General features: G+C 32.5%; 1 protein-coding gene across 1 annotated transcript in view; it reads right to left on the bottom strand.

Annotated features, from left to right (window-relative positions):
- The window catches only part of LOC145321372 (uncharacterized), an 83,705-nt gene that overhangs the window by 52,428 nt on the left and 17,770 nt on the right, over positions 1–13,507 (bottom strand). The window contains exons 2-3 of the mRNA XM_080162875.1: positions 12,341–12,412; positions 3,255–3,419 (exon numbers count right to left, since the gene is read on the bottom strand). Coding sequence (XP_080019001.1) covers positions 3,255–3,419; positions 12,341–12,412 — 237 coding nt within the window. The remainder of the gene's footprint in view (positions 1–3,254; positions 3,420–12,340; positions 12,413–13,507) is intronic.

Raw genomic sequence — 13,507 nt, 5'->3', positions numbered from 1 at the left:
AATTAAAAGAAAATCTGAGCTATAGATTCGTACTACACTACTGCGCCAAAATGACGTATAGTAATAGCAAGAACAAACAGCTAAATATTCTCATAAAGTGTATTAATTCAAGACAAGATAAACATACAATAATAATATTAAACTTTAAGGCAACTATTCACTTTTATGTTCGTGTCGTGTTGCAGAGCAATGTCTTGCTCCGAAACGGTTGACACAAGAACTAAAAGCTCAAATATAAAATACATGCATTGCTCTTAAGTCAGGAAGAAAGGGACTATACATCACAATAGCTAATATTAGGTATTTCTATAATCTAAATCCTCCTATGTTTTTAAGTGTTTTCTTTATGTTTATATGGGTTCGACTGCCAGTCAGTTGCTCAAATATCTTTTAACTAATCAACCAACCAATATGTAAAACACACAACAAAAACAAAATAGATATTTATTTCCATAAAAAACATTAATTTTTCCTAACCGTACAAACCACAAAAGAAAAACAAAATTTCTCAGGGATGCAGGGCGCTGAGAGGACAATGGGATAGGATGTATAATATGTTCCCATTCAATAAAAAGTATTCTTATTGAGTCCTTTTATAACAGTTTTCAATGCTTAGCTTTTATCAACAAATCATAAAAAAACATCTTAAAAACTTTGCTATACAAAATCTTATTGTTTTTAAAATTAGGGGAAATATCTATCTTTCAATGACCCGTTCCTATTTGCTAAATCTATATTGACCAGGGATCTAAAGGGATAAGACAGTGGCGGTTAAATAGATGTGCATCCCCAATGATGATACCTCTTCTGTAGATTACAATAAAAAAAAATCAAAATTCAATGAAATTCCCTAAAGTTTTTAAGCCAACAAGAAAATGTTATTTTCACAATTCGGGGACTATTTTAATAAACATCTCAATGACCCCTCCCTCCCTAATATTGACTGAAACAAAACTAAATTGACCAAAACATATTTTATTATGATTGTAAATTAGAAAATTCAATTACTTTATTGCTTTTGCTGGAGGAACAATTCTTTGGGAAATTGTAATTAACTTCTTCCCCTCCCCGTGTACCCTGTGCTGTCTTTTAATTGGGTCTTTGAATATCAGCCAATAGTTTCAGAAATATTATTACAGCCAAGCAAGAACGTCCAATGGGGGAAAGGGGGGGAGGGGTAATTCTCCCTCTCCCCAAATGTAAAATCTTGGAACCCTTGCAGCCAAGTCCCTACGAAAGAGCAGAAAGCTAGCAGACGAAAAAGGTTCCCAAAACTGGATCCTGGTAGTTATCTGGATAATACATCTAGACTTATACATTTATTATATTAAGTATACGGCGAGAATTTACAATGAGAAACAAACAAGGATGACAATATACACAAGAATCGCAGATTTATCATCTGTTAAAGAATAGTAGACTCTGGGACAGTAAAAAACATCCAGTAAAGGTAATGACTGTCTTTTGTTTGTGAAAATATTTGTATTTATTTGGTGCATTCTCTAACTCTATAAGTAGAAACTAAAGTAACGTTTACAAAATATCCTAATTACAGAGTAGCTGTGCTTTTGAAAATGAAGAAAATTATAATTTACTTTTTTGTACGAAGGCAAAATATTCAAAATACTTTAGGACATTAAAATCCATATTACCATCGCATATATTTCAATATAACTGACTGTCAAACTGCATTAAGAAACCCCACAAAAAATTCTAAACTGCCTCGATACTTAAAAAAATGTGGCTTACTGAAAGATTTTTTTTTATTTATCTTTCTTTCTTGTATTTGAATATAAAGAAAATATGAAAGTCATGCGCTCATGTAATCATTTCCATTCCAAAAGACACGATTCTTTCTAATCCCTTTTTGAAAAGCTACTCTATAAATGCGTAAGGTATAGGGTTGTTTCTTAATGATTGGTGTTTTATTATTAAAGCAAAAATTATCATGAATTTCCTTTTCTTATTTGGTATTGTTCATTTTACTCAAAGATATCTGTATACAACAATAAAATTTCCTAACAAATTTACCTAGCCATCAACCTCACCCCTCCCCCCACAAAAAAAGGTATGAGACTGGGAGGGATAGGTTAGGTTATTTAAGGTTTTTACGTTTAAGTCAGAACAAAGTAGCCCAACCTAGCTATCCATGCAGGGGCTAGTGGAATGATATAGTGGGCGAAATGTGACAAACATCTAAATGCATTATAAAGCGTGGATCATAAGATATATCACGATGGACAATAATTTGTTGTAAGCCCAAAATTATAATATAACAAAATTTCCCCTTCTGCAAATTAAGAAATTATTGAAAAAGTTAACAAACTGGTATTTTGTACCAAACCAAAGTTTTTAAGCCATCGAATGAAAGAACATTGGCTCCCAGAATTAAATACATTCCATTGTCCCGTCCCTTCTTGATAATGAAAACAAATACTTCTTAAATTAACAGAGGTTATTGGAACGTTCAAATGAAGTAATGTTGAAATTGTGGATATTTTTGTTTATGGTCTGTAGAGCATGAATAAATTCATATCTAATTTTAATATTTGTTACCAACAAGAAACCAGAAACACCTAAATATGAAATGCACGTTTGTCGTATTGAAGGGTGTAAGAAATGATGCATAGCTATATTAACAAAATATTTAGCACTAGCGGCTACGCCCCTAGAGGCCTCTAGGGGCACTTGAGGAGGAGAGAGTCGAATTTAGTAATTCAATTTCTTATTTTAGATTTTAAAAGAAAAAGTAAAAAAAATTTACGTTTGATGTTTGTTTTTCGTTGAACTCTCTTTCTAAAATTGAGAAATTTTAAAAAAATTTAATTTCTCTAGGGAGGGTGGTGGTACCCTCCCCCAAAATAGTTATAAACCTTCCCGGGACTTATGAGAAGCTACCCTGTTAAGGAGAACCCGATCGGTTCAGCGGTTAGCGAGATCCTTCGGTACAGACACACACACAGACATCCTGTTACTTTAGTATAAGGATTAAAATAGTTTCAAATATTGTTTTGTTCCTTTGCTTTTAAACCTAACTAGTCGATATTTGTGCTCTCTTTAGTATATCAATTTTAAGATGTCAAGAAATCAGAGACAAGAAACCACGATTATGACAAACAATTCTAAGTGAAAATTTTCCCATAACCCACTTCCTTTAATTTTGAATAAAATCAATTTACTGAATCACGGCCCCTGGTCTTAATTAATGATTTAATACAACAGACTGGCCACAATTAAACAAAATTTAAACTTACATTATCATGAACGACCCCACAGAAGGTTGGATGGTTGATGGGTGTGAGCAGGTTGATGGTGAGGAAGGTGCTGGTCTCCCCAGTCCCGTACGTCAGGCACGAGCTGTCCCGGCTGTTGCGGGCGTGGATCACCCCATGGAACGGAGAACCAGTCTTTAGTCGTACCTAAACAAATTATACTGTTAATTTTTCTTTTATTTTATCATGAAAGTAAAAGAAAAGAGGGGAAACGAGCTTTATCTAACTCTACCCATGAGGTGGGAACCCTTTGCCGACCTTTAAATGGATTTTTAAATATCAGCCAACAGCGTTGGAAATATAAACACAGCAAAGTCTCTACCAAAGTTAGAAATCAATTTGCTAGCTGACAAAGAAGGTCCCCACCACATGAGCCAGGTAGTTATCTGGGTTATACATCAATACTTGTACATTTATTATTTAAGACTTAGGAAATGTTAATGAAATGTACATTGCCTTCAATTGGAATGAGTTCATTAGTTCATTTTACTGACAGAACTACTTCAAACTGAAAGTTGAATGAAAAACTTTATTGGTTTTGGAAGTGTAGCTCCTCTACAACCTAAGCCATTCCTTAAGTCTGACCAAGTTAGAACGTTTCTTTTTATGGATCGATTAAAAAAGTAATGAAATGTCCAACAAAGTTTGATCTTTAAGGATTTATTGACAATACTTGTCAGAAATTATAAATCTATAATAAAACTTGTTTTTCATTTGGCTTTTTCTTTCATTGTTTCCTCAGCGCAGCTAGGGACTTGTATTCGAAATATAATTGTTCTAATTTCTAATTTTTTTTGGATAAAAAAAGTCAGGAAGGGATAGGTCATTGGCGGACTTTGAATTATACTGCTTATCAAAGTTCGAACACAATCTTTGTATACATCAAAAACTTTGGAAACTTTTATTCAATCGTGAACCTTTATAACCAAATTTTTCAATTAAAACTTAATTTACATATGGGGTAGTTTCATTTTATCAAAATTGGGGGTGTAAATCAATGTATTGTCTAGTGTCCTATCCCTTAAGATCCATGGGAAAGATTGAGAAAGAGTTTTAACAGAAAATGGGTACAAGGATAGAAGAATATTACTTAGCAGTTTCAAAATTTTTTTTATTCAGGGTTGTAAGGGATAAGTTGAATGTTGACGTTGAAACATGGAATCATGGCTTTGTCACGGAATTAATTGCTTTCTTTATGTCTACATTACTAAAAAACAATAAAAAATAACTTTCTCGAGTAACATTTAGTCTACAAATATAATTTTTCCATATTTTGCAAAAGTGTATTTAAATCTTTCGGGTATAGTCCCTTTCGTAACATCGTACCTTATGGGGCGATTCTTTGTATTTTTCACAGTAGCTTTTCTCCTATTTCTAGCCCCTGCGGGGGGCTCTAACCCTGTGGGGCAATCACCTAACCCAATATAACCTAACCTAACCTAAAATAACCTATAAAAAGACATTTTAAAAATACGACGAATCGCCCCTCATGGGGCGATGTTACGAAAGGAACTCTTCCCAATCTTTCTTCATAAAAATAATGTCCAATGGATTTAAAAATCCAAATAATAATTATTTTTAAAATCCGACTTTTGAAAGGTAATTTATAAAAATCTGCTAAAACTTGATTATATATACAACATCTATATTCTTTTACGTCCCTGTGGATGCATTTCTCTCTATTCTACTTAGTATAAACTTTACCATGGGAAAACTCAGGGAGGGAGGGGATATTGGGCTGTAATTTATACTGATACCTAAAGCGTACTCTCATTCGTTGGCTCATAAACCTTTGATACTTGGTTGGTTAAATTTTGATAGGTTGGTTTCAGGTTTACTTCCACTATCGAGAATTTCAATCTTTGTTTAAAATTATTGTGGAGTTATATCAATTTAGGTCCTACGACAAACTCAGGAGTCCCAAACGTCGGAGTGGACACTTAACCTAACCTAACCTATTTTAGACCATCTTATAGGTTTTTAAAATGCCTAACCCCTGCGGGGGGCTTATTTGTTCATTCATATTTTAACCCTTCTCTAATCTGTATAGAAATACTTAATAAAATTAATATTTTAACACTCCTGCGTTTGTCCACTCCGACGTTTGGGACTCCTGCGTTTGTCCTGGAACCTCAATTTATCTTCCATTGTCTTATCCCTTAAAATCCCTGGGAAAACTAGAACATTTTAAAAATTAAGAATTCTGACCAGGCATAGTCGTAGGAGAAAACTTTAAAGATGGATATTTGAAGGATGGATGGATAGATAGATGGAGATATGATTAGATAGATAGACAGATAAATAAGAATGATAGATGGATAAAATCAAATGTTGTATGTTTTGTTTATGTCCGCTAAGATCTTTTGAACACTTGGACCAATCGTTCAATAATTTTCTAGAAACTTTAACTTTAGGTCAGAAAAGGTTTTAGTCTATTTGATATTGGGGTGCGTCACCCCCTCAGATATGTACATTACTTAAAGAAAAAATACACCAAAAAGTTTGTAAAACAAAAAATAAATGTCGAGTTTGGAGTGGTGGGGTTGGAGGAGGAGTAGTAGTTTACCTCTTATCCTAAATGATTATCCTTGTTAAATATTTAAAATTGTATCATTTTTTTTATGAATCATCGACTCCATCTATCAACCAATCTACCCATTAATTTATCCCTATATCATTCATACATTAACCTTATCTACCCTTCAATCCATTTCATCAAGAAAAGAAATTTGATTCAGAGATTAATTTTTTTCACTTTGGCTATCAGAGAAATGAAGAAATTAAACTTTGGCTTAACTCTTGAATATGATTCCAGGGTTGGAGGATAAATAACTTTAATCCTGGTCCGTCGGACAAAGAAAGTTAATGGGGTTATTGCACATGGAATTAAATCATGTAAAAGTTTTTATATGTTATTCTAATACATAGAGAAAAAAATAAAAGAGAGGAATCGAAGCAACTAGAAGACGAAAATAGGCAGTGGGCCTAGAGGCCTACTCAGCGCTGTTGCCGCGCTAAAATTTATTGCTATTCCACTACTTTTCAAATGGGAGGATTAAAAATTATTAAAAAAATTTTTTTTTTACTTTTTACTATTTCCATATTTAGGGCAAGAATATTGGATTAGATATTTTCGTTTTAATGTTTTAATTAAAAATTACATAGAATTTTATTTTTATTTAAAAAAATTTGTTCATGAAAGATGAATCCTTCTATTTCTAAAAAAGGGGAAATTTTTTTCATAATGAACATTCAGCTGATTCTGACCGCCCAATGCTGTTTGCTAAATATCGCTTTTCTTTTAATTCACATTATTATTTATGATTGACTTACAAAAAGCCCTGGGCGGTTTTTGATTTTCGTCTGCTTCTAAATTTAGGGATGGGGAAGTAGTATTTTACCATGAAAAAGGGGTGAGTATTCATCCTCTTATCCTTTTTCCTTATGTTCTAATACTTTCAATTTTATTCAATATTATATTCAAAATAATCAAAGCATCATCAATTACAATAAATATTTTGGGGGAAATTGCTCTGTCTTTTATTAACATAGATGCTGTGAGTATTGGTTTAAAAAATATGACGTAACAAAAAAAATTAGCCAATGAGAGTCCACTACGCATGCCGCCATTGGTCAATAACGGCCTCTCATTGGCTAATTTTTTTTGTTACGTCATATTTTTTAAACCAATACTCACAGCATCTTAACATATCCTCTTGGGCCTGATGTATTTGTAAGGGGTTAATATTTGTAGATGACCTTGGTACAAATCGTGCAATGTAAAGTCAGGGGTACTTAGATAGATAGATGAATAGATAGATAGATAGATAAATGGAGATATATAGACGATAGATAGATAGACGAATAGATATTTGTGATGAGTAGATTTTCGAAGATAAATGAAATTATATGAGTAATACTGCATAAATGTTATTTAGAAGGATTATAGATGGATAGAAAGATATATTTATTATAAATTAATATATGGACGATAGATAGATAGATGGAAAAATAGATTGATTTTAGAACGATTTAAAAGATTTATTTTATAGAAAAAAAGATCTATGAATAAGTGAATATGCATGAAATAGGCCGAACAAAATTATAAGAAAACAAGTATGACATTCTTAAGTAGCGAAGCTTATTAATAAAATATCAAGACAAGACCAACAAACGATTTGTCAAGTTTAGCCGTTAATGCTCATTGATAAAAAATACTAAAATTGAAGACATCTATCTTAAATAGCATCAGAGAAAATCCCATTTCACCCATAAAACACATCTTCACTCTAGTCTAACGGATAAACGAACAGACAGAACAAGTCAAAGAGTAGATGTTTATTTATAATAGAAAGCTTAAAGAAAGAATAGAAAGAAATCTAAAAGCCGGATTAATTTTATTCGAGTTGCCAATTTGTGTTTCAACTTTTGCAGATTATCTTTTTAATGCACAGAGAAATTAAATGGTGGCTTTTTAAAAACAAGTTTTTTAGACAAGTAATTTGAATGGGTGTTAAAATCCTTTTTATTATGAGTAGAACATTAACTCTCCCCATGGAAATTATACTGGTGCCCAAAGCTTAAATCTTATTCGTTGGTACTTGTATTAAATTTTTCATTGGTTGTAACGAAACTATTATAATGGGGTTATTTAGTTTATCATAATTAGGGATGTACATTAATTTATTGTCCATGGTTACAACTTCAGAAGCTCTTTTGTATAGTGAAGGGTATTAATTGTTGATACAATTTCAAATAAATGGATTTGGCTAGTTCTATTTAATTTGTACATTTTATTGCTTGTTTAATCTAAGATACCCATCCCAATTCCAATGTTTATAAGTCTTTAAATCCATATCAAACTTCAATGAACAAATAATTGGCTCTTGTTTTAAATAATATAAAAAAATAGATGTCAAAACCCCAATTAAATCTGAAATTTTAGAGACATGCCTTACACATTTTAAACTCCCCCCCCCCCCCCTGACGGTTTCACAAATTCACACCCACCTGAAATATTACTTTGCACGTCACTGATGCACATAAATAAAAGATCTTATTCTTAAGTTTAATAAAAGGCCAAAATATGAATGTTCTAATTTGTGTGAAATTTGATTTAAAAGCAATGAATTTGGGTAAACTTCTGTGGTGTCCATGAATATTTGCGCATTTTTGTAGTAGCCATCTGTCTGGAGATTATGACTAGTAGAATAGTTATCTTCCATCTATAATAGCCACTATTTTTATACAAATTCGCATGCAGATTTTGTGCCACAGATATTGCAAATATTTATTTGCAGAAAGATAAGTGATTCTTAAGGTTTGAAAAATCATCATAGATATTTGAATTGGTATTAGTTTATATAAAATAATTTCAAATGTTATAAAAAAAATGTACTCAAATTTAGGTTTATATATTTTAAGACTTAAGGGTATTTATGTTTGCCATAAGGTCCCGGATTAAAACCTATCCAAGCAAATTTTCCCTTAAAAATTGCATTACAACTGCGAAGTGCCTTTCCTCTTAACCAATGCAATGTAAAGGACTTTAGAGTAGTTACGCTGATTCAAAAAGAAATCCGGGTGAACTTTTTAGCCCAGAAAGAGATTTAGCAAATCTCTTATTTTGCTTGCCTTTTAAAATAGGTGTTTATACAGAATCTCAAAAGTTTACTGTTGAAATTAATCTACCATCAGTTTATAAAAATTTAACTAAACTTTGATAGCCTTTTGAATTTGTATTAGTTTGAATAATTTCAAATATAATATAAAAAAAAATCTGATGCTTATTGTAGGTTAAGTTAAGGTTTGGTTAAGGCTAGAAGAGTCCCTTAGTATCAGAGCCCCTTAACTCCACATAGGCCAGTAATAATTTTCTTCTTTAAAAATTTAAAGTAAGGAGTGGGGAGATTTAGTTGTAAAGAACTAGGTGTAAGTTAAGGCACAAAAAAAGTATATTAAAGTTTGAGTGTTATTTTCAAGTTATGAATATAATTATTTAAAACTGTTAGAAAAGTGCCATCTGTTAAAATTAATAAATAAATTGTTGTATCCTTAGCTAACTCGGTATTCTTTTAACAGTTAGGATGTTGAAATATTTTGATTTGGGTAATATTTACATTTTCATCATAAAGAGAAGTTGTCGTTATTGGTTCAAGTAAGGTTAAAGGATATTAGGGTTGTTGTTGAGAGAAAAATTACCCCTCCAAAAAAATCCCCTAAATGGCAAAGCACCATTTAGTAGCTTTGGGCACAGCCATTATGAATCTTAGATTGAACATTACAACTTAGAGAGGGACAATCAAATCAAAATAATAAAGAATCCTTTGGTTTGCTGGCTGCTTGAAACCTATAAGATGATAATAAAAAGCCTTATAGGCTTGGAGCAAACCTTAAAATTTTCGAAAGGAATAAACTAAATATATTTTAAAATAAATTAACAAGATTTTTCTAAGCCCCCAACTGTAAAGCCTTGAAATCTGACGGGCCTAATGATTTTTCAAGTTAATCAAAATCAATGATTCAGCCTATTTTTACATCAGGAGAAGAAGCTTGTTTAAGACTTGCATACAAAACAAATAGTAAAATTTTATATATTTTTTATTCATAATGCAATACATTCTGCATATAACATGCATCAAATCAAAGTTTGGAAACATGAACCGGATTTTAAAACTAAAATTTGCTTTTAACGATGTTTTTTTTCACTATATTCCAAAAACATCTCTATTTAAATCAAAACTAGATCACCACATATAATATTTACTTATTTTTTAAACAAAAATGATCTTTTAAAATCATAACGAAAAGGCTTATATGATATTTATTTGTCTATATTTCTCTTATAATTATAAAATGGATATCCATTAATTGCTGAAATATGTAATAAACCAACTTCAAATTATGAAATATGCGCATCTCAAACTACTTTGCATTGTTGGGACTTCCAATTAATATGAAATGAAATGTTGGAATAAAAAAAACTTAAATATAAATACCTCAACTAATACGCATTAGTAATTACTCGAGTAAAAAACTTTATTTCTATGATTAAAATGTAGAATTATAATATGTAAAGTAATCTTAAAGTAAAGTAAAGTAAAGTAATTTTGGTAATCTTAAAGAAGACTGTGTGTTTGTGTGTATGAGATATGCCTAATTTAGTTTATTATTCAAAATAAATTGCACGTATTTCCTGTTAATAAAAAAAAGAAAACTTGGTAGGGCCTACCAGTGCTTCAAAACAATTCTTTGTCATTTTAGTTAATAAAGTTATGAAATTGCAGATTTTGTTGTGTAAAATCAAAATAACTGAATTAAAACAATAATTGTGTAACGTCATAATAATCTTTACATACAAAAAATACTATAATGCCTCTAACTTTTTGCAAGTCAAAAATAATTTTTCATTCTTAACAATTAGAGGACTACCTTATCCATTCAATTATACCTATATCCAACTACTTATCTATCTATCAATCTCTCTAATTATATATCTTACTATCCATCTATCAATCTGCCTATTTCTTTGTCTGTCTGTTTTTTGATACATACCAACATAAAACCCTGGCTACATGTAGCTGATACTGCTAGAGAAAGGTCTAGATGTCTTTCTGTCTGTAATGATACATACCCGCATAATACCCTGGCTACAGGTAGCTGACACAGCTGGAGAAAGGTCTAGTCTGTCTGTCTGTCTGTAATGATACATACCCGCATAAAACCCTGGCTACAGGTAGCTGACACAGCTGGAGAAAGGTCTAGTCTGTCTGTCTGTCTGTAATGATACATACCCGCATAAAACCCTGGCTACATGTAGCTGACACAGCTGGAGAAAGGTCTAGTCTGTCTGTCTGTAATGATACACACCCGCATAAAACCCTGGCTACAGGTAGCTGACACAGCTAGAGAAAGGTCTAGTCTGTCTGTCTGTCTGTCTGTTATGATACATACCCGCATAAAACCCTGACTACAGGTAGCTGACACAGCTGGAGAAAGGCCTAGTCTGTATGTCTGTCTGTTTTTTGATACATACCCGCATTAAACCCTGGCTACATGTAGCTGACACAGCTAGAGAAAGGTCTAGTCTGTTTGTATGTCTGTAATGATACATACCCGCATAAAACCTGGCTACAGGTAGCTGACACTGCTAGAGAAAGGTTTAGTCTGTCTTTCTGTCTGTAATGATACATACCCGCATAAAACCTGGCTATATGTAGCTGACACAGCTAGAGAAAGGTTTAGTCTGTCTGTCTGTAATGATACATACCCGCATAAAACCCTGACTACAGGTAGCCGACACTGCTAGAGAAAGGTCTAGTCTGTCTGTCTGTCTGTAATGATACATACCCGCATAAAACCCTGACTACAGGTAGCTGACACTGCTAGAGAAAGGTTTAGTCTGTCTTTCTGTCTGTAATGATACATACCCGCATAAAACCTGGCTATATGTAGCTGACACAGCTAGAGAAAGGTTTAGTCTGTCTGTCTGTCTGTAATGATACATACCCGCATAAAACCCTGACTACAGGTAGCCGACACTGCTAGAGAAAGGTCTAGTCTGTCTGTCTGTCTGTAATGATACATACCCGCATAAAACCCTGACTACATGTAGCTGACACAGCTAGAGAAAAGTCTAGTCTGTCTGTCTGTCTGTAATGATACATACCCGCATAAAACCCTGACTACAGGTAGCTGACACAGCTGGAGAAAGGTCTAGTCTGTCTGTCTGTCTGTAATGATACATACCCGCATAAAACCCTGACTACATGTAGCTGACACAGATAGAGAAAGGTCTAGTCTGTCTGTCTGTCTGTAATGATACATACCCGCATAAAACCCTGACTACAGGTAGCTGACACAGCTGGAGAAAGGTCTAGTCTGTCTGTCTGTCTGTAATGATACATACCCGCATAAAACCCTGACTACATGTAGCTGACACAGCTAGAGAAAGGTCTAGTCTGTCTGTCTGTCTGTAATGATACATACCCGCATAAAACCCTGACTACAGGTAGCTGACACAGCTGGAGAAAGGTCTAGTCTGTCTGTCTGTCTGTAATGATACATACCCGCATAAAACCCTGGCTACAGGTAGCTGACACAGCTGGAGAAAGGTCCTCATCCTCTGGCTCACAGTTCACCTGAAATGATTACAAAATTAATTTTGATAAAGAATCATGATCTACAATTGCTTGTAGAATAGATTATTAGGCAGTTTTTCACGGATACGAAATTAATAAGAATTGTGGAAAAGGATCCATTTAAATTCTATAAAACCATGCGAAATGGTTTAAATATGTTTCAGTAATATTTTTTACTCAGCGGAAATAAATCATATTCAAAGGCATTATTACAGTAAGGTTGATTTATTGACTAGTTTCTCAAATCTAGCATTCATTTTGGCTAAGCTTTTAAGAATATTGCACTCTCTTGTCAAAACTACTATAGTATGCAGTATGTATAATGTGTATAATAATGAATCTTAGGTTAAATCAGCCGGAAGATTTATTTTCAATTTTTGTGGATTTTTTGTGATAATTTTGTTCAGGATGTTCACATCATTAACTTACCATCTTTATCAGTTAAATTCAGGCGTAAAGAAAACTTTAAAAAGATTAAATTTAATTTGAACTTTTTAAACATATCATTGCAAAATAATATTGAAAAAAAATCTTGGCTTGAAAATGTAAACCTTATCTTAATATGAACCCCCCAAAAATTGATGGAATAGATCAACTGCATAATCTTCTATATAACTCTCTATACTGCTGTAGACTGTATAGAAATAGTAGTACATTGTTGATGTGGGTTTCTTAATGTAATGTTACAAAAATAAGGATTCAAAATTTTTTTTATTGACTTACTCCTGTTTCCCTGAGTAAAGGAAAGATTTCCGATTAAGGCAAAATTTATTTAGATTTTCGATATTCAAAATAGACTGTACAGATTTTTTACAAAAATTAGGACCTTTTTGATATTCATTTTAAAAGAAAAAGGTTAACTTTACAACTGCAGAGTATACTAGTAGCTTCGCCCAAAAAGGGGGTAAAGGTGACCTCCAATATTAAATAATTCTTCTATAAAAATTTTTTAGGAAACCCCCATAAGAAAAAACCTTGGTTAATCTCAGAAAACTAGAGCCCAATCGGTTCAGTAGTTTGCGAGATATTTTCCTTTATCATTACGGACAGACAGATATTGTTCTTCTTTGTATTAACAAACATATTGCATACACA

This window comes from Acartia tonsa, chromosome 1 (assembly GCF_053477335.1).
Source record: "Acartia tonsa isolate MP-2025a chromosome 1, ASM5347733v1, whole genome shotgun sequence".
NCBI lineage: Eukaryota > Metazoa > Arthropoda > Copepoda > Calanoida > Acartiidae > Acartia > Acartia tonsa.
This window is presented reverse-complemented; position numbering and strand designations above follow the sequence as displayed.